The sequence below is a fragment of the Aulonocara sp. 'chitande type north' Nkhata Bay genome, linkage group LG13 (assembly GCF_057382095.1).
Source record: "Aulonocara sp. 'chitande type north' Nkhata Bay isolate Kocher_YH1m ecotype deep benthic linkage group LG13, A_spYH_male_GT1.1, whole genome shotgun sequence".
NCBI classification, from domain to species: Eukaryota; Metazoa; Chordata; class Actinopteri; order Cichliformes; family Cichlidae; genus Aulonocara; species Aulonocara sp. 'chitande type north' Nkhata Bay.
Window position 1 is genome coordinate 16873225 of NC_141356.1, and position 20729 is coordinate 16893953.

The following is a 20729-nucleotide window of genomic DNA, read 5'->3' on the forward strand; positions in this document are numbered from 1 at the left end:
ATTTAAAAACAAAATGCTTTTTGTGGCAGAAAATTGTGCATTTACACAGAAACACTGTAGGCCCAGGTGGCTTATTGTACTAACTTGCAAAGAATCCTCATTATAATGAAGGATGAAGGCCGGTAAACAAATTTACAACCACAATAGGAGCCACGTGAAGCTGCACTTATGCACGTGATGATTTGGTAAATTTAGTAGCTAGCATGCTTTTGATCTCTTTCTATATAAAAGTTTGATATTAATGACTTAATTTCAAATTTACACCCATAAATAATAACTAAAAAGACCCACTTTCATTCACTCGCATGGCATCTAACAATCCTCCCTTTTTTATGTTAGCGATGGAAATCCACAAAGTTTAAATAAAGATGTGGAAATATTTCAACTTTGGGAGAAAATAAGTCAGTGGATCCTCCTGACACCATCACATCAGGAATGGAGGACAAGCTTCTAGTCGGTATTTGAGGGCAGCTGGAGCTCTGTGGTTCAACACTACTTGTATATGGAGACAGAACGGTGGGTGAAACCACAGAACTTATCGGCAAGTTACAGGAAATTGCTTTACCAGCAAAAGTGGGAACCATGTCCCATTTAAATGCGCTGAGTACTCTTAAGCATCACTATGAGCCTGCGGGTTTATAATGTAATGGAGCATATTTAAACACAATATTTTCTTAAACCTATCCAGCGAGTGAAAATTAAACAAACGAGTGAGTGAAAACAAAGAAGTGCAAAACACAAAAAGCTCACAAAGGAGACAAGAACTGTGGCCTCCTGACCTCCTGGGACCTTGCGTGCACTTCGTTTGCTGTGAAGTCTAATTCTGCTCTTTAAAATACTGCTGTTAACTCATGCACAGGGACAAGAACCAGCAGCCACACATCAGTTTAGTTTCACAAAACACCAAATGAACTTGCACCGTCTGAACCATGGGCATGTGGTGCTGAATTAGCCAAAGGAAAAGAGGTCTGATGGGGGGAACAAGGCTGAAAAGTTGGCATTTATATAGACATGGGTAGAATAAAATGGTGACATTGAGATTTAACATTTTTTTTGTCAACATGCAAAGGAAGTCCAAACTGCAGGGCAGAATCAGATGTATTTGACTAGATGTTTGCTTACACTGATATTGCCCTCCTACACCACTGCTGCCATTATCTTACTTGGGTGTTGCTAATCACCAACACCGTCTCCACTGAAGTCCTGTTACTGTAGACCATTAAATTAAATGATTGGAGGCTTTTGTGCTGCTCTGAGATCAGCTGAGCAGTCACGCACTTCCTTCCTCCTCCTTTTCCTCCCTTGAAGTGGCTGATGGAGGGAAATCAGACAAGATTGGACCGGCGAAAGCAGCTCTCGCTGATTTCTGCAAAGGACGACACCCCTCATATCTGACTTTTGTTTTTCTGATGACAGCCCCACTTCCTGTCCTCTTTCCTCATGCATCAGTTGCGTCACAGCGAGGAGGGGATAGATTAGAGAGGTATCTGAAGAGTGCTTACATTATCTCATCTGCAAAGGATGCAGCAGACTCATCATCCCAAGTTACAACTTGTCTTCTCCTTGCAGCCCACCAGACTTGGGAGGGCTTAATGGAGGGCTGGTTGGCCTGCAGGCTTTAGCGCTTCCCCGCAGCGGACGTCGTCTCTGTGTGTCAACGCATCGCTGTCTGACGTGTTGGCCACATTTTCTTTTTCATTCAGAGACAAGATTCTCTTCACAAACAGATGCCAGGGGCAGAAATGCATAAAAATGATGCAGTACTATGACCGTAAACCTTCAAAATTAAAATCTCACAGCAAAGAAATAAAGTTACTTGGACCACGCATGAGGAAATATAGATTTCTATACGTGTTTACATTATTTGCATGCACATTTATTTCAGTCTGAGAGTTAGTTCAGCTCATAAAATCAAAAGAAGACAAATCCTAATGCATCTTTTGGGGATTTCAGAATTCAATTTTCTTTAAAGAAAATAACTAACAGTGTTTTGCAGCTCATGTATACATCAAAAGAAAACTTTGTAAGAAAATCTGACAAAATCAGCCACATTCATGAAGTATCAGCCTGATAAAACTATAACGTGTGTATAATTTGCTGTCATAAGAAGTCTCCAGAATCTATAACAGGACCCATCAGATCATATTTATTTTATTTACCCGTGCTTTATTTTTTTGTTTAGTCTAACAAAAAAGAAAAGAAAGGAAAAACAAACTGTTCGAATCAGAGAATCAAGATATAACGCTTTTGTCTGTGAGGCTTTTTCAGGAACAGATATTAAAACTAGATATGCTAAACTATAACCGAGCACTTTTCTCGATGAAGCGATCGCAGTGTGATCCTTAAGCAAAGTGCATCTCAATCACCTGAGAACCAACAACAAAGAGAAACCGTAACACTAGTCAGTATATTTCTTTGTTTTTCAGGGAATCTCTTCCTTCTAAAAACTCTCCGTTGTAAGTAAACTTGTCTCTTTGATGTCTTTAATGGTCTTGACATATTTGTCTATAATATTTTAGGGATTTCTCTCGCAGAGATCAGAAACAAACCTATAAATCATACAAACGTCCCCCTGAGGGGGGAACCGTATCAGTCCAATCAGGGCCATCATTAGACGCAGTGCAGAGAAACAGCACAGCTGTTGCACAGAGAGGAGGGGGGGGGGGGGGGGGGGAATAGGCAGATAACCTGGATAATAGCAAATGCTGGAGGCTTGATTCATTTCCAAATGTTAACAAGGCCGTTTCACAGCTCCAGCACGCCGCGCAGTATGTTAATACCACTAATAAGCCTATCTCTGCAAGTCATCTCGGATGGCAAAGATTGGAGCGTGAGGCGGTGTTTCATAAATAAAAGCTGCTGGCCACATTTTAAATGAAGCATAACTATTTAGGATTTCACAAAGCTGACATAATTGCTTAAAGGGTAACCGAGGAGAGCATTTGGTCTCCCACTTTGTTTTCTGTATTATGAAATTTCATTTGTATTATGAGCTTTCACTGTTTGCATGTCAAAAAGGTGACTGTGTAGGCCATTGGAGGGATGGGAGGGACCCGTGTTTGCCTGTTAAGCAATTTTGCAGTTTTTATTCAAGCTGTCAAGTCAAACAATCAGGAGATAATGCAGCCTTGGTTTGTAAATTATAAACGTGTCAAGAGATGCACTAAAGGCGGCGACAGATGCCACTTATCTCCAGCTGCCTCTGCAGTGTGACTGTATTATCAGAAGGGAAATATAACATTTTGATGTTTACATAAGAGAAGTATTAGTATCAGTCAGAAATGTAATTCCTTTCACCCATCCCTTTCGTAGAGGATTGACTCCCCGAAAAACATACAATGATTTTTTTTAAAGCTAACAAAACAAACAAACAAACAAAAAAAAAAAACAGCAGAAAAGCATCCTCGCTGATCTTCTGTCCATTTCCAACATCGCTTCTTGTATATTTTTTGGTGGAAATCCTCTTAGAATGCAAAGTAAATAGATTACGATACAGTGAGGGATTAGGGCTCGTGCGGCGCTGTCAGATTAGTCGGTGAGCGCAGCGCGTCGACAGCTCTGACACGGCTATGGCTGCTGTTCAGGAAAGGGGCTCCGCGCGATGCTTTAAAGTCGCTGGTTGGCTCCCGTTCATGAATAAAACTGCGGCCTGTAATCTCGTCCAACACGCAAACACACACATTTACTCGGCGCACACGCACACATGCGCGTGCAGAGGAAGCCTGGAACATCCAATATCAGTGAGATGAGTGTAAAATGGGAGTCTTTATTTTTTCAGGCTGATTAATGTAAAGGTTTTAAACATTTTCTGCCGTGTTTTTAAAAGAAGAAGCAGGTAAGTGTTTCCTTCAAGGGTTCATTTGGTTTAGACTTCACAAAGACACGAAATAAGCTGAATTCAGTGAATTTCATGTTTATGATTTGGCTGAAATGTTCTATGACAGGTATAAAAAAATAAACAGTTTTCCATGTGTGGCTGTGAATGAGGGGACTTTTAAACCCTTTATAGATTAAGCTTCAAGCAAAGTAACTACTGTGCTTGTTATTGGTGAGATGTTGTGTCCCTCTGGGATTAATAAAGTCTTATCTGTTGTTCGTTAGTCTTTTCAAACCATCCCTAAATGAACCACATGAAGCATCCCGGGGTCGTCGTCATCATCCTGAGGAAGAAACAGAAACATCCCCCTTAATAAACATGAATAATGACTATTATATAAATATAAACATATGGCGCTGCAGTCATTTCTGCATTTATTATATTCATCATCCAACAGTCTGTTGAACAATTAATCCTGTAAAAACAATAAAAAGAACTAAGTGACCAATGTAATATAAATGTTATCAAATGTAATAAAAATAACAGCATATATTAATTTTTAATTTTTTAATATCTAATTGGCTAATCACTGTAAACAGCAGTCCAATAAGACATCTTCCAGGTATTGTTCAACTCTAATGCAATAACTTCTCTTTGTTTACTTTTATACATATAAATAAATACACACATTGTTTATTTAGTTCTCGTTTCAGTTTACGAGTCTATAAGTTGAATTCATGCAGTTTGATCTATTATCAGCAACTATAAATTTAACCCTCATTTCAGTAATTAAGATAATTCAGGTAATAAAAGATTGACACTCACTGGCCACTTAATTACGTCCACCTGTATAAATTACTCCAATGCAAGCAGTCACATTTATGACTCTGTTGCAAAGGTGTCCTTTCACCGCACTGTTAGATAATGATTGCATTTACGGTTAGCAGCTTCCAACCAACCAAATGTGGGGCAAAGTTTATGAGTTTATCTAGGACAATGTGGGAAATGTCACTGATGCTAAACAGCGACTGCTCTGGTTTGCATCGCTCACGTGAAGCATGGATTTACTGATGCCCCAATTTTTTCGAACCATGAACGGAAGCTAAGGATTGTTTTTGCGATCTTATGCGACAGTCTTTCAGCCGCTGGTCTCCCTGCTTGTGATTTCACTGAGGATAAATCCACACAGCCACACTTTTCTAGTTGTTCACCTTCATGAATTACAGTCAGCTGAACTGTTGGTGTGGGACTCCATATAACTATCACGGCGTGCCAAACAGAGCGAGACCAGTAGTGCACATTTAAGAACATCAGAAATGAGCGATTACACTGTTATGGTTATAGACTGTCCATGGATTTTTATATAAAGTTTATATAAATGACAATAAATAAAGTTATGTGTAACTCACTGACAGGATGGTTGTATTAGTTATTTTTCTACAGGTGTCACAATAACTCCCGTAGTGAGACTTTTTTAGCGCAGTAATCATGAAACTCTGCCATCACGACAGCACTAAATCACAGCGAGCTCTGAGTTAATGTGTCTTAATATGAGAAGCTGTGATTGCTTATAAAAACTGTACATTAACAAACTCCTAAATGTCCTCATAACTGCTTGTAAATGCAGAGCATTATTAGCATTAATACGTGTTTATACACTGATCATAAATGCAAAACTTTACATGTTTTTCTGCACTAAACTGCAGCTTCTGCAACCGCGTTACTTAACTATCAGTCAACTTACATTCACTCCGTCTCCGTCAGCTCTGCTGCTTCCTGCAGAACAAAACGACAGAAGGCATCTGAGAATGATGTTCGATGCTGCCGTAAACCAGCCATGACACTTGAAACAAGTACAACAACCAAACATTAGACATGCATAATCACACACGACAGCCCCACGGCGCGTAAACACACGCAGCTGAACGCCTGAACAGGTTACATGCTCGCTCAGCAGGTCGGACACGTCGCCTTTTCTGGGTTTTAACGAACGTAAACCGTTGTCACTCATGGCGATCTCTCTCGCTCTGAGCGCTGCGTTAATAAGGTTATGATTGACATTAAAACCCTGACGTGCATATACAGATATTTAAAACGGTGATGCAAATTCCCCTCAATAGCCTACAGTCCGGATTATGGAATGACAGAGCGATTTGATGCAGAGACAATTGCTAATCACCTAAAAAAAAAAAGAAGGAAAAAATGGAATTATTAAAATGGAGAGAGCAGGATGGAGGGAGGAGGCAGCGCAGCTACAAGAAGAAGAAGAAGAAGAAGAAGAAGTGATGTTTTCTTAATGGGTATTTTTCCTAAATGACCAGTTAGTCATCTCAGACATCTGAGACGGGGAGAGCAGAGCACTCAGGCGACGTTTAGAGAATAAAAAGCAGGCTGAATGTCGCCGGAGAATTGCTGCGGGGCTTAAAACGTGGCCCTGACACTGAAATGCTGAACATTATTAGCTGCTCTTTAAAATAATGGGCACGCTCTCTCCATCAGCTGTTACTGGTGAAAGCACTTGTTGTCTTGTAGGCAGTTTGGGATGATTAACAGCAAAATGGAGGGTGGATTAATCTAAAGTCAAAGGAACGTAAACATAGTGGATTCAATTATTAGATCTGCAGTTTTGGCTTAAATTCTAGATTTGGGAAGGGAAGGTAACTCGAGCCAGAAAGAAATCAGATGCTTTGTACAGGTATAAGTACCTGTACAAATGAGAAAAATTATGTTGGCGTGACTTCTTTAAATAAGAAAGAGCCACAATAACTTGACACGGATGAGATCTAACATGCATGAATGGTCTTCAATCATACACAAAATCATACACAAAACTCTGTATTTCTCTGGTCATCATCTTCAGGTTAATCATTTTCTTGTTTTCATTTTTTAAGCATTTAATAAAGTCTGCTAGGTTTGCATCTAAACTCAGTCTAGATGTAAACCAGGTGAAAAATGATCCATCAGTCTATCCATCTATCAATTTTCTGCCTCTTCTGCAATCAGGTCAAAGGATGCTGCAGTCTAAGTAGAGATGCCCTGACTTCTCCTCTCCTTGGCCACACTAACCAAGATGTTGGAAAGACATCTAAAAAAAGCTAAACTGATTCAAAAGTAAAAAGTTTAGTAGACATTGATATCAAACCTAGCTATGGTTTCTTTACAATAAGACAGGTTTCACTTTTTTACCAAAGCTGACTAGCAATGTCATCCTCCGAGAGAGTTTTGCACTGTTCATTTATACCTGCAGACTTACCTGTTTGTTTCAGCATCCTGAGCACGTCTGGGTTGACGGTCAAATGTAAGGTCTCTGGTTGTTGTCTCCTCCGACTGGCTGCTCCATCAGCACTGACGAAAGAAAATAGAGCTGGTGACACATGTTTCATGTTGTTTAAAACTGAACGAATGAGTACGTTCGTAAAACAAAGCACAGAATAGATAAGACCAGAAACATTATGATAAAGTAAATATGCTGTTAGCCTCTAAGGTTCTATATCTGGCACAAAACCATTAGCGGCAAATCCTGAAAGGCAGAGATCTTTAGACAAGCAGAAATCATCCATGAACCCTCTTATAAACCCAGCACTGATTTAGCAGGTCTGGACTCACTCACGAGCTTCTCCAGCTGGCTAACAGGCTAAGCTATGCAGTTTCAGGAAAAGCTCACTGCAACTGATAAAAGAGAAATTTAACGACAGATTGACATGAAGTGTGAAATCATGAGATTTTCTACTGGCCCAAAAGAGGAAGGAAGCAATGCAGACATTAAGCCTGTATTACTCCATGCTTTTAAGCAATACATTGATTTATAGAAAATAATTTTATTGACCATTTGGCTGTGGTTTGGAATTTTTTGGGCGTCCCCAAACCACTACTTTTTCCAGGATCCCGTCGCTGGTTCATGTTTCATTCCCCCTTTGAACCTCTCTGGTCACCACTGGTTACTCAAAGCACCTTATGAGCTTTGCCACCTCAGAGAGCTCCCATCCAATTATCTGGCTATGATGATTCGGCCTTGTGAAAGCAGTGCAGGTTTTTACACCTGACTATTTCCCCTTGTCCAATTTTTCAACTACTAAAGCTGTCTTATTTCAAAAAAAGTTTTTGTATTTATTCATCTTGGGTTTGCTTTGTCCACTAAGGTTTTAAGTCTGCTTCTAGTTTATATTTCAGATAGAGATTTAATGAATTCAATGAATCTGAAACTTTAGTTTTACAGTGTTTGGTTTGTCCGTTTCCATCACAGATTTAGATACACACCACTGTTACTGCTGAAACTGCTAAAACTAAGGTGTTTTTTCTCTATAGCATTACCAGAAATATAAATATAAATGGTCGGTAAGACAGAATTGAACTGCAAGCAGATACTTCTCTCAACCTTTCAAATGTTCAAACATGAACATTTTTAGTTTTTCCTTTACAACTTTAGATTAAGTCACACCAAGAAGTCACAGTCAGCGCATTTATCGTTATCATTTATCATCATAAATTAAACTGTTAACGGAAATTCTCAGCTCTCTGTCGCTCTGAATGCTCACAGTAACTTTGGCCTCCAGTAAGCAAAAATAAAAAAATGAAATCTTGCATTCTCCTTCCTCCACTGACAGAAGACTGTGTGATGAGCGAGAGAGGCCAGCAGCCATCAAAGGAACGTTGGGACACTTCCCAGATTTCCGTCTTGTTCTCTCTCACTTCGAGTCGGATTTGGGGAATGCGGCGGGAATCGGCGAGGAGCCCCCAAACTGCCATTGTGCTCGCCTTCCTCTCTTTCTCCGCTCTTTTCTCAGCGAGCCAAACGGGAAAACGCCTGCGCTATAATTCCTGCCCTACTCAATCTCAGCTAAGCTGTCACTGGCTTCACATGAGAAACAATGAAACTTCATCGGAGACCAGATTACAAAAGAGGAGGGGGGGTGGGGGGTGTTTCAATATAAAAATTGTTCTAAAGGAGGAGGAGGGGGGGGGGGGGTGCAATAAAAAAGCAGAAGCTTTGTCTCTTCCTCTCTGTGGCCATTATCTTTGGGGAGGTTTGGGGATCTGCTTTCTTAGCCTCTGTCAGTGGTGCAGGGGAAGACCTGGGGTAGTACGACTGGGCTTTTGGCTGCCAAATCGCCCTAACCCTCTTTACCGCTCTTTTTTCCCTCGTCTCGTTCCTTTTACTGTTTTTAAAAAGAGCTTAGGACACAGCATCTCTGTCTCTTCCCCTCTCTCTCTCTCTCTCTCTGGACCCAGCTTGTTTAAATTGGCCGATAGGAAAGGATTTGGGGTGGATGGAAGGGGCTTAGAGAAACGCAGAGTGGAGGGGTTGGAGGGTGGAGGGGGTGCAGCAGAGAGTCATCAGTGTTACAGTCAAACAGCCATGAAAAGCCTATGAGGATGAAAAGAACAAGAGTGCCTTTTTATCTAATGCACACAAATCCCATATAAATACTCCAATATGTTAGTTGGGGTATGACAAGGAAGGCCCCTCCATCACTTCCCCACCCCACCACCATCCCACAATAATAGAGCCGTGGATGTGGCTGTGTTTGTGTGTATGTTTGTGTGTGAGAGACGGAGAGGGATGCTTTCAGCGCGTCTTTAGTCACACTGTTTCAACATGTCATTCATGTGGACGATTGTATTAAACAATCACTCTGAAACACTGAGTTTGGTCTGCACTCTGGAGACTGAGCCGTAGTGAAAATGGACTCTGGTGGCGTTTTAAAAATGTGGCTCCCGGTTCAACTCTGGGATCGCTGGAAGCGTAAGACCCGGAACTGATGTGGTTTTGACATTTGAAATGTCGCTGGGAGTGAAGGCTCTTAGGCTGCAGCTGGGTCATTTGGCCACAGACGCTCTCATACGATTCATGAGCAGATAATGCAGAACCTCTGGGGGAACGTAGCAGTGTCTGGATGCCTTATTTGTAGTGAGCTGAACTAAATTTTTTTTTTTAAATATAAATGGCAGCTCAAGTCAACATTTTTGCAAAAACAAAGTGTCAAATGATTGTGACAGTATAGTATCGCCTGCATTTGTAACCTCTTAACACTATAGAAAGTTTACGTTTGTTTATCTGCCTGATCCACAAATGTATTGTGGTTAATTCTCTCGCACTATATGCACAAAGGGTAAAGGAACAGTGTTATACTGTGTGTGTTTGGAAAGAGGTTAAAGTGATCAGCAAATCACGCTTCACCAAAACCTGTTGCTTCTTGTTTTTATCCAGAAGGACATAAAATACACTCACCAGCTACTACGTTAATGCGAATATCTAGTCAGTCGATCACTCAGTGCATTTAAGCATGCAGACATGATCAAAGCAAGCTACTGAAGTTGTGACCATCAGAATGAGGAGGAAAGGCAACTTCAGCAGCCTGTTTCGCACCAATAACCACACCATGTTCAGAGTATTTTAGAAACTGCTGATCTGCTGGGATTTTCCCCTCACAGCCATGCCTACGGTTTACAGAGAATGGTCTTAAAAACAGAAAATACCCAGTGACTTAATATTGTAAGGTAAAGACCCCACAATAACACAGAGAAACCCCAAACAATCAGGCGGCCCCTTATGAGCAAGCACTTTGGCGACAGTGGGAAGGAAAAACTCCATCTTTATCAGGAAGAAACCTCTGGCAGAACCAGGCTGACAGAGGGGCAAGCCATCTGCAGCAACCAGTTAGGGGTGAGGGGAGGGACACAAGACAAAAGGCATGCAGTGGAAGAGAGCCAGAGATGAATCATCACTCATAATTAAATGCATAATACTCAAATAACTGCTCATTAATTGGCGGTACAGGAGATTCACGTCATGGATGTGCGGTGGACAAATCTGCAGCGACTGTGTGATGTCATCTTATCTTTGAGGAGTGTTTCCAGCACCTTGCTGAATCTACGCCTTGAGGAATTAAGGCAGTTCTGAAGGCAAAAAGGGGATCCAACTCAGTACTAGGAAGGAGTATCTAATGATTGGCTGGTGAGCGTATGTACTAACATTAAAGGACCTCAGTCCAAAGCTTACAGCCTTTACAGTGTCATATGCACCACTTTGATAACTTTACAGTCTTTTTCTAGTGCCTCTTCTCTGATGCCATCACGCATGTCCTGAAAAAGAGCGTCCATGACTAATCGGGTATCAGTGTAAAAGCTGTAATGTCTCTCAGTCATAAAAAGGCAAGATTTTGTAACTTTAATCTGATCATAGACCACATAAAAGTTAGACACAACCACCGTACCGTCTCGGACTCATTTCTGGACTCTCCATACTGAAGCTTCAGCATTAACGTGTTGTTTTCTTCCTCAAGAAGGGAGGAGAAGGGAGGAGAATCTGGAAAATTTGCTTTGATATGAATATACAAATATGGTTCTAGATCTAAGGATGTCACACCCTGTTTGAAAACCAGTTTAAACAGATAACACTTGACAAATGTGGAACTGCACATGGTACATGTGACTCACTGTGTTGATGGGGAGCGTGGAGGGTCCGCTACACTTTGCGTCCTCGCTACCTGAAGGTCACTGAAGCTGGAACCACAGGCATCACTTCTGCCTCTCTGAAGATCTTCTTTAACACAAAATACAAATATAAGGATTAGGGAGAGCAAAAAATTAATAAAGTGACCCAGATTGTGTCACTGCTTTCATTACACATATACTAATAAACTGTGTGCTTCTCTGGCGTCAAGATGTTGCTCTGTTTATTGGCAGCTGCTGGTGCTGATATTTCAGTCTATAGCATGTTTCTAAGCCTTACAATTTCTCCTCTAAATATGGTTTGTATAAGGCGAACAGTGCCTGAGCGTCTGTTTCTGCTAATTTGGACATCAAACCTTGATCATCTTGTTACTGATAAACACTCGATTCGAGTTTCTGAATTGAGACAAGATGTCAAACAGTAAACGGCGGATGTGCGAACAAAGCAGCTGACAGAGCTGAGAAGGAAGCAAGAAACAAACGCTGCTTTCCCTCAACACACACCGCAGCTAACAGGCTTTTACCGCAACAACCAAGAAGAGAGGGAAAGAGAGGGAGCGGGAGGGAGGAGGAGGAGAAGTGGATCTTCAGATAAAGCTCTCATCTCTTTGCCCGTTGAAAAGCCCTGCAGTCATGTCAGCCTTTGTGAGGGGGAGACAGAACGATCGGGAAACCAACTTGGCTTCTCCTCTTGGCAAAACGCTACTCAAAGGAAAAAGAGATAGAGGGGAAAAGAAAGGGGCCTTCCCTCGCACTTGTTCGCTACTCTGCCTCTCACAATGCTCTATCTATCCAAATCAGCACACTTGTCAGCCAGACAGCTATAAGCGATTTCCAATGCTGTTATAAAAAGGGACCATTTCTAAGCTGAAATGTGTGTTCTCTATTGTGCGTTTATGTTTGTCTACAAGCGACAGCAGAATCTCTGTTCATCGGGACTTACAATGGATGCACATATGGGCCGTTTCCAAGTCTTAGACTGACATCCACCTTAAACAACCGCTCGATTTGGAAATGAGTCATTTTGTTTTTCTTTTTTTTTTTTTTTTTTTAGAAAACAAATACAAAAATGAGTCAAACAATATGAGGAGATGTATTCATCTTTCCAGTGTTATTTTTTTCCAGTTCTGCATTGTGTAAAATAGCACATGGTGGAGATGACCTAGATGAGGTTTTTTCCCCAGTTGCTACTCAGGGAAACCGCAGCAAGTAGTTTTTCTGTCCTATAACTCAGGTAGCTGCAGATGGGTTTCAAAGACTTTTTGAGTTGGCACAGAAGACGGAGGCGGAGACATCTGGGCTCATGTGTTTTCCTGTATCCTAAAAAAGGTGATTCTGGAAGTCATAATCCTACTTCAATAACAAGACCAAAGTTTTAGCATCAAAATATACTAAAAGTACATAAAGAAGAAGTATCGACCACATAGACTCATATGCACAACATTACTGGATCATAAACAGTGATTAATTAATATATATATCACTTTAATTTTGCAGCTCAAGATGCTGTTTAGCTTCATCTGTACTAATAGTTTTATATTTCAAAATATTTTCAATTTATGTAGTACAATAAAAGTTCAAAATATAGTGAAGCGGAAGTAGAAAGCAGGAACTGTAATATAGTGAAGTACCTGAGTAAATGTAGCAAGTTCCATTTCATCTGTTCCCATTTAATTACGCTCTCATGCAACAAATCAACAGTACACTAATGACTTAGTGGGCGGTGGTGGTGGTGACGGGGGCATCATATTTCAGGGTGGTCTGTGTCACCGCATGCTTCGCTTTTGGAAATGCCTTTCAGTACTTGCAGGTAATTTCAGGTGTAAAACTGCCTCAGGATATAACCTCAAACGCAACTTGAATGATTTAACGGCTATTCTGACGTCTGGCTAAAGGACAGCAGTTTTAGGTTTTAGCAGAATTAGGCTTTAAGCTAATACATTCATTTAAACAAACAAAAAAACATAGCATCAAATAAATAAAATTGCAGGGTGGAGAACAGCAAAAAAACCCCACTCACACACAGTTGAAGGAAAAGTTCAATATACTGTCTAGCTGAATGTTGGTTTCTCCTTCAATGTTTTCTCCTTGTGCACCTCTGGACTTGCTTTATGGAAGTCCTGTTCTCACCACCTGCACACTGTCAAAGGCACAACCTGCAATTTGTATTTCTTTGTGGGGAAGAGGATGAGCCAAATATGGCCGTAGGTTGTTTGTGCTCCGTGTTCTCCCTAAGACGGCTCAGCATGTTACACTAGAACACAGCAATGACAGTCTGACTGGTAAAGAAATTTATGGTTCACAACTAAAAAAAACCTTAACAAGAATACTTCTGATCTGATGCAACATCTTTAAGCTTGGATGCAGCAAACTTTGACTGAAAACTACAGTTTGGTTCCTCAAACGATTCCACAGAACCAATCTATCATCATCAGTGATGATGAATCAATCTAAAGGCCCAGTGTAAGTAATATAAAGGAAATAACTAATCATTTGGTTCTTGTTTTTCTGTTTTTTTTTTTAAGTGGGTGAAGTTAGTTTGGTGATAGACTGGTAACCTGTCTCTCTCACCCGGTGACACCCTGGATAGGCTGCATCTTTCTTCATAACCTTGGATTGGATCAGCAGTTAAGAAAACTGAAGGATGCATGGAATAAATTATCATTTTAAAGCAAGAAAACAGATGCGAACAAACTACACATGCTGTTCAGTTAAATAGTGTCTTACACTGTTGCCTTAGAACAGATCCCCCACCATCTGTCCTAAAAAACGAAACAAAACTAACTAACTAAATAAAATGTGTAACAGGTACTCCAGTGAAAGTTACTGCTGGCCACTCATGACCGAAATCCATACAGAGGGAGGAAAAACTCTTTCAAAGCTCAGAACAAAGCTGGGGTTAGGTCATGCTTATGCTTTTGTCATAACAACAGGTTGACCTAATAGAGTTCATTTCAGATTTCACAAACAAAACGATCTGTTTTTAAGTTTCTCTTGAGCAGCAAGAAACTAGAATTGATCTGCTTTCAAACGACCACCAGAACACGTTTACACAAACACGTGTGTCTGCTTGATTTCTATTGAGAACAAACAACTTTCTTGAGTGTGTTTGAACTGAATTTTTTGACAATGTGGGGCAAAGGTGACTGAAGCTGCACTGTGGGAACTTTGTGCACAGAGAACATGTGACTGATGACACAGTCTGTGTTTAGTCAGTGAGGAAGGAATCAGGAGGAGACCATGTGATGATGAGAACAACCAGACATACCTGCAGATGTTATTTATATTTTAACAGCAAACAACACTCTGATTAATTTGCAAAGCACATATTAGTACATGCAGGTACGGACTGAATTTAACTGAAAACCCTGAAAGGCACCGAAACTCGAAAGTTGACTTCTTGTCGTTACCTTGGACTGGTTCTTAGTGAGCACTTTTCTACTCTATCTTGAACACTCAAAGCGCTTTACACAACTTGTGCAATCACCCAATGACACCCATTCGCACAAGCACTTTTTCCTAAGCTGTTACCAAGTGCTTCCTAACTAACATTCACACACATTCATATTCCGATGGATGCATCGAAGAGCAACTTGGGGTGAGTATTTTGCTCAAGGATATTTGGCATTCAGGCTAGGGGGAAGCCAGGAATGGAACCACCAACGATCAGTAGATGACCTGCTCTACCGCCTGAGCTACAGCCACCTTAAAAGTTAAAGTGGTTTCCTTAACAATCAGTCCGTTTACTGCTTCTGTTTTAGGGGCTTGCACATGCCCAATGATAAATGTGTGAGTGTGTCACAAACACGCCAGAGGCTGCGTTTGTGTGCGTGCACGCATGCATGCATGTGTGTCTGTAAAGCGAGACTTGTTCACTGGAGCCCTCTGCTTGAAGCAAGCCACTCATTATTTATGACCTGGCTTTTCTGCTCTGTTAATATGCTGTCTGCTTGTCTGTCTAACATACAAGGGGACACACACTCTTATAAAATGGGATCAGTTTAACAGTCCTCATCAAGGGCTGTGACAACACTAAGTGTCACTGTCATGAGTGTGTGTGATTTCTAAATGAATTCAGACCTTCTGACGGCTGACTGTGTCATTTTTAAAAAAAAATCCATTAATCAAATAAACTTTAATAAGAAAACATTTTTTTATTTAATTTACGGTATAATCACATGAAAACGAGTTTTCACAGGACTGTGCATGCAAGTTAACTCTTAATGTTATCAAGGTCAGACCATGCAATGCTCAGAGGACCTGCAAAAAACCAAGAGGTACATTTCTCTACAGCCTCAGTTATCATGCTAAATTGTAAAAATCATGACAGTAAAAATAGAAAAAGACTGAACAAGTATGGACTACTTGAAAGGGTTTTCCAGAAGAAAGCCTCGTCTCTCTAAGAACAACATGGCAGCATGGTTTAAGTTTGCAAAGCTGCATCTGAACAAACTACAAGACTTCTGGAATAATGTCCTTTGGACAGATGATACAGAAGTGGAGATGTTTGGTGTCACATTTGATGAAAACCAAACACTGCATATCAGCAAAAATACCTCATACGAACTGTCAGAATGGCTGTGAAGGGGTGATGATTAGAGCTTGTTTTGAAACCACAGGACCTGGGCATCTTCCAATCACTGAATCGACCATATGAGGCCATCTGTGTGATAGATAAAGCTTGGCCGAATTTGGGTCATCTACAACAGAATGGCTGGAAAAAGAAAAGAATCTGCGTTGTGATGGCCCACTCCAGACCTCAACCTGACAAATACTGTGACGGGACTTTAACTATTTTCCTCTATACCCTGTGATTGCACCTCACTTTACATCAATAAAGACGGGTGTTGACAACCACCAGTTTTCGGGGTTTTCCACAGGTAGCTGCAATTTGTATTGCAATGTGGATTATCCCCTTTTATGTAAAGACTTGCGATGTACTTTCTTTTTACCGACTTTATGTCCCATATTACGAAACTGCAAGTAAAGTAAAATCTAGTGACACATAATGAAGCTTCAATGCTGTAGAAACATCATCTACTGCTATGCAGCAACACAGGATAAGCTTTGAATCAAGTAGATAAGTTAGCACTAAATATTATCATTTTATTCAGTGAAGTTGTGAGGACTGATCAGGACCCAGACTTCTGACTGTGAAAGAAAAATATAGGCAGGCCATACAAACCAACGTTGTTTAATATTCATTAATTTCTTTGTTTTCTTTACTTTGGCAAGTTAATATTTGATGTTTTCCCTCTTCTTTATTTACACTTTATCTACACTTTCTTCGTTCCTCACTTGTTATTTATTTTCCCTTTTCACCCTCCTTCTTATTCCCGCTGTCATGCCTCCTTTTTCTTTCTCCCTTCTGTCCCTCTTGCTCTAAAGTGCTGTTGTCCAAGGATAGGACACGCTGCAGGTGATGGAGGCAAATCATCGAGGACATAATTAAGAGGCTTACGAGGAGGAGTGTGCGTTTTACGCATCACATTTGAAATATTAAAAAAAAAATAAAAAACTGCATGCAAACAGGCCTCACAGTTAGACAAGCGCTCATTTTCATTCACAGACAAACACACAGACACTCAGCCGTAGGGGTTTGACCTTATACAGTCGAGTTAAATACCTCTCTTGCTTCATTTGGATGTCTGAGTACACATACACACGCACGCACAGCCTTCCAGTGTGTTTTAAGCACCAATGAAGGACTCTTCCGACATGTTCATCTAGTTCCCTCACAAATTTGAATGTAGTCTGCTCACCCGTTGGCCCTCAAAGCTTCTGTGAGGAGTTGTGTGTGTGTGGTGTGTTTTTGAGTGTGTGTGTGTGTGTGTGTAATCAGGAACGTAGCTTGATCCCCTCTGGTATGTGCTTTCGGGAGTGTTTGTCAAAGGGCAGCAGCAGAGGCTGAAAATTGACAGAAAAGCTGGGTCTTTCCTCCTCTTGCTGGTGTCAGACTACATTTCATTAGCCTGACATTAAAGACTTTGTCTTAAATGTATAAAACGTAATCTTGAAATATCTACGGTGTGGGGCTAAATTCTAATTGTCCACTGTGTAGTCATCACTTTATATCATTTGTGACAAATATTTCCTGCAGAATCTCACTTTTGCTCATTCTTATATACCAAATAAGCACATGTTTTCAGAGTTTTGACACAGCTATTACTCTGGCAATCATGATTCTCCTCTGTGCTGTTAAAGGAAGGCTAGAGCCCGAGAAAAAAATCTGCTCTCAGATGTGAGAAAAGTGTGTCACAGTGGGTGAGTTACCGAGGTTATCAGGTATCCACCTCCCATTTCAGATGTGAGGAGAAATAACGAGTCACATTTAGTGTCTTTTGGTTAGACATGATGATTACTTTTCTTACCGTTGCCTGCATTGGTCCGGGCCTCGATTTCATTAGCTTTCCTCTTGGCCACATCTGCTAGCACCAGCTCGCCCTTATCACTGGCAACATAATGGAGGTCCTTTGAAGGTAATGCAAGAAAGAAAGAAACGTGAACGTTAATCTAAAATGAATCTAGGCTCAGATGACAATAGGGTTTTTTTTATTTGAGGGGTTTTGGGTGGGGGAGATGCGGCATTTTGGCGGGAGAAGGAAGAAACAGATGAAATGACAGGGGGAAAAAATGAACCGTTTGAAGCCCAACATCAGAAGGAGCACCGGTTTGGATGAAATGCCGGTTCCTCAAAAAACTTTGAAATCAGCCTTCTTGCACCCCACACCATCACCAACCTCCTGCACACACACGTGCACACACAATCACGCCCGCTTCCCTGGTTTTGAACTACGGAGGATGTTATCAGTCACATTTCAAAAGTGTGAGAGGAGACGAGGGACTGTTCACCTTTCAGAAACGCTGGTATTCTCTCTTTACGGAGAAACATATCCAGCTGAGCACATTACGATATCAGCCTGCGACAATATTGGAAACAGCATGTATCCTCTGTATCTCTCTGTTTGAGTCTCACATGGCCACAAAGATGGAGATAATGTGGCTAAATGATGTCTGAGGGTGGCTGATTTAAAGCCCAGCGCTGCCACATATTCATTAACAACCACACTGAGTATTACATCTCAGTTGTAGGAGTATTACATCTGCTTCCACAAGCGAGGCAGAGGTCAATTCATTATTTATTAAATTGTGGAAAAATACAAAAATATCTATATAATGCTTTAAGTGATGTGCTTCGAAAATGCCAGAAACAAATAAAATAAAGGAGGTGCTTCTAGCGTTTTGCAAAGGGCCTTTCCCCCTAGAGCCACACGTTCTGTGTCCAGGTTACAAAACACAATTGCTGCAGATTTATTGAAGGCTGTCCAGCCTGGTACGTTCAGAGAGACGTTTCTGTTGCATCAGATTTGGAAGAGCTGCAGCTGAGACGTTCTCATTTGCAATTTTGATCAGATGGCAGTAAAACTGTAGTTTTTCCTCTAACTCACACTCTGGATTGATAATGAACAAAATGTTTCTAAATCCTCCCATTCAAAGAGCCCGAGCTTTTCATCTTCAAGCTTACAGTTTTGTTATGCACTGAAGTTGAAAGTAGAAATTCCAAACATTAGTTGAGGTCTCAACTTTATTTTCCCTTTATGAACTGTCTGAATTTGACCAACATAAAACAAAGAGAAGTTTTTTTGTACTGCTTTTTTTTTTTTTAACTATATGTCACATCAGATACTTGTAATTGTCCTCTTGGTATCTAAGGAAGTTAATACATTAATTACCTTTAAATACCCACTGCTTGTTATCATGTCACTTGTTTAAACAATTAAATGAAACTTTGTTTTTTCTGGACTCTTTGTTCTTTCGGTTTGTTGGTTGTTTTATGTTATTAGGTTTTCCATTCACTGTATGAATGCTTGCTTGGACCACCTTGAAAACCGAGGCATATTTCGCAAGAGGTTTTATCTAGAAATGATAAATATGAATACTAAAAAAAAAAGGTTTATAGTGTAGAAAGACCCTGGGAGCTCTGTATTTGGTTGTGTTTATTCACTTTGTTTTGTCAAATTGTTTTCAGGCATTTTCTTAATTTGCATGTGTGTGCTTTAGCCACACATGCAGCCCCCAGCTTTAGCCAGCTGGGGGCTGGCTAAAGCCAGCCCCCAGCTGAGTCTGCACCCGGCCCTAATACCCCCATATTGTAACCCAGCTTTTGTACCCCCAGAGGAAAGAGAGAGGGGGGTGCTGGTTTCCAAAAGAGGTGTGGAGCAGAGAGGGATTGAAGCAGACAGAGAGCGAGAGTAAAGGGGAGAGAGAGTGGGAGAGAGGTGCTGAAATTGAGGAGTATGAATGGGAACAGATTGGGTAATTATAGTGCGGTGCCTGCCCTCTGTGGCGAAGAGTTAGGAGGAAATGTGAAAATGGCCGACAACAAAATGGCCTCAAAAGAGCCTAAATCGGCTCCCAGGACTGAGGTGGCCAATTGAGCCCCTGTGAACGAGGAGACATGGCCCCTCAATTAGATATGAGTGAGGCTTCTTAATTGATAACAAACAGAGCAGCACAAGATTAAACAGACGAGGAGGGAGAGGAGGCAGTACAGTGAAATGATGGAGAGGCGCGTGAGTGACAGAGCACAAGGGAAGGGAGAGGGTGAACAAGACGCAAAAAGACGAAAGGGAAGCAAAACTCACAACAACAAGGAGAGAGAAAGAGAGAGCGGGATGACAGACAGAACAGAACAATATGAACATTTGATGTTGGGGCGCTTTATTCCAGCTTAGCCCCTCATAATGCTGTCTGAATCTGAGGAAAGAGACCCAGTGAAAGACGAGTGAACAAATGCGAAACGATAGAGAGACAACTGAGAGCTGGAAAGAGAGAGAAAGGGAGAGAGGAGTATCAACCCGACTAAGAAGGGATAACAATAATACTGCATATAAAACCATCAGATATTACACCTCTTATTCCCCAACGCTCAAACGCGACACTAATCTTATTTATATAAGAGCTTTAGGGGTTGCAGCGAGCCAGCTAACCGCACCGATAAAGAGGGGCGTTTTAGTGGGCCATATTTGGGGAGTAGAGGGGAGGGAGGTGGTGGATGCTAAGAGCCCGATATTGCCTGATATTTGGGTTACCTCCAAATAAATGAGGGATTAGGTTAACTGGCACACAGCAGCGCTTACAGCACATTAACTGACGGGCTCGTGTCTGTATGTTTGCAGTGTGACGTGTTGGCTTTGGACTCAGGATCGATGAGAATGAGCATACACAAAGTGCACTGCACTTTTTTAGGCGAGCATGTGTGCACAAAAGCTTATTATGGAGCGATAACAGCATATAAACTCAGTGCCCTATGGATGTGTGGCCGTTTGCAGAGACTGCAAAATAATTCAGATAATAATAATCAGATATTTGTAGATTTTTAATTCTTCTGTAATTTTCAGTGCATTTTTAGTGCCTTTCCTTATTGCCTCAAACTTTACAGTTTATTCTTATAAATCAA

At 41.0% G+C, this 20729-nt stretch overlaps 1 protein-coding gene across 6 annotated transcripts in view; it reads right to left on the minus strand.

The window, feature by feature from the left end:
* Positions 1–976: 976 nt before the first annotated feature.
* Positions 977–20729, minus strand: part of wdpcp (WD repeat containing planar cell polarity effector) — an 88454-nt gene continuing 68701 nt past the window's right edge. For 4 of the 6 annotated variants that reach the window (XM_086258898.1, XM_086258896.1, XM_086258899.1 and 1 more), the window contains exons 14-18: positions 17641–17740; positions 11255–11360; positions 7071–7162; positions 5562–5593; positions 977–4160 (exon numbers count right to left, since the gene is read on the minus strand). In XM_086258898.1, the coding sequence (XP_086115024.1) occupies positions 4107–4160; positions 5562–5593; positions 7071–7162; positions 11255–11360; positions 17641–17740 (384 nt within the window). In that variant the 3' untranslated portion in view covers positions 977–4106. Of the gene's footprint in view, positions 4161–5561; positions 5661–7070; positions 7163–11254; positions 11361–17640; positions 17741–20729 lie in introns of all 6 variants that reach the window. The other 2 variants (XM_086258901.1, XM_086258900.1) reach the window with 2 other exon arrangements.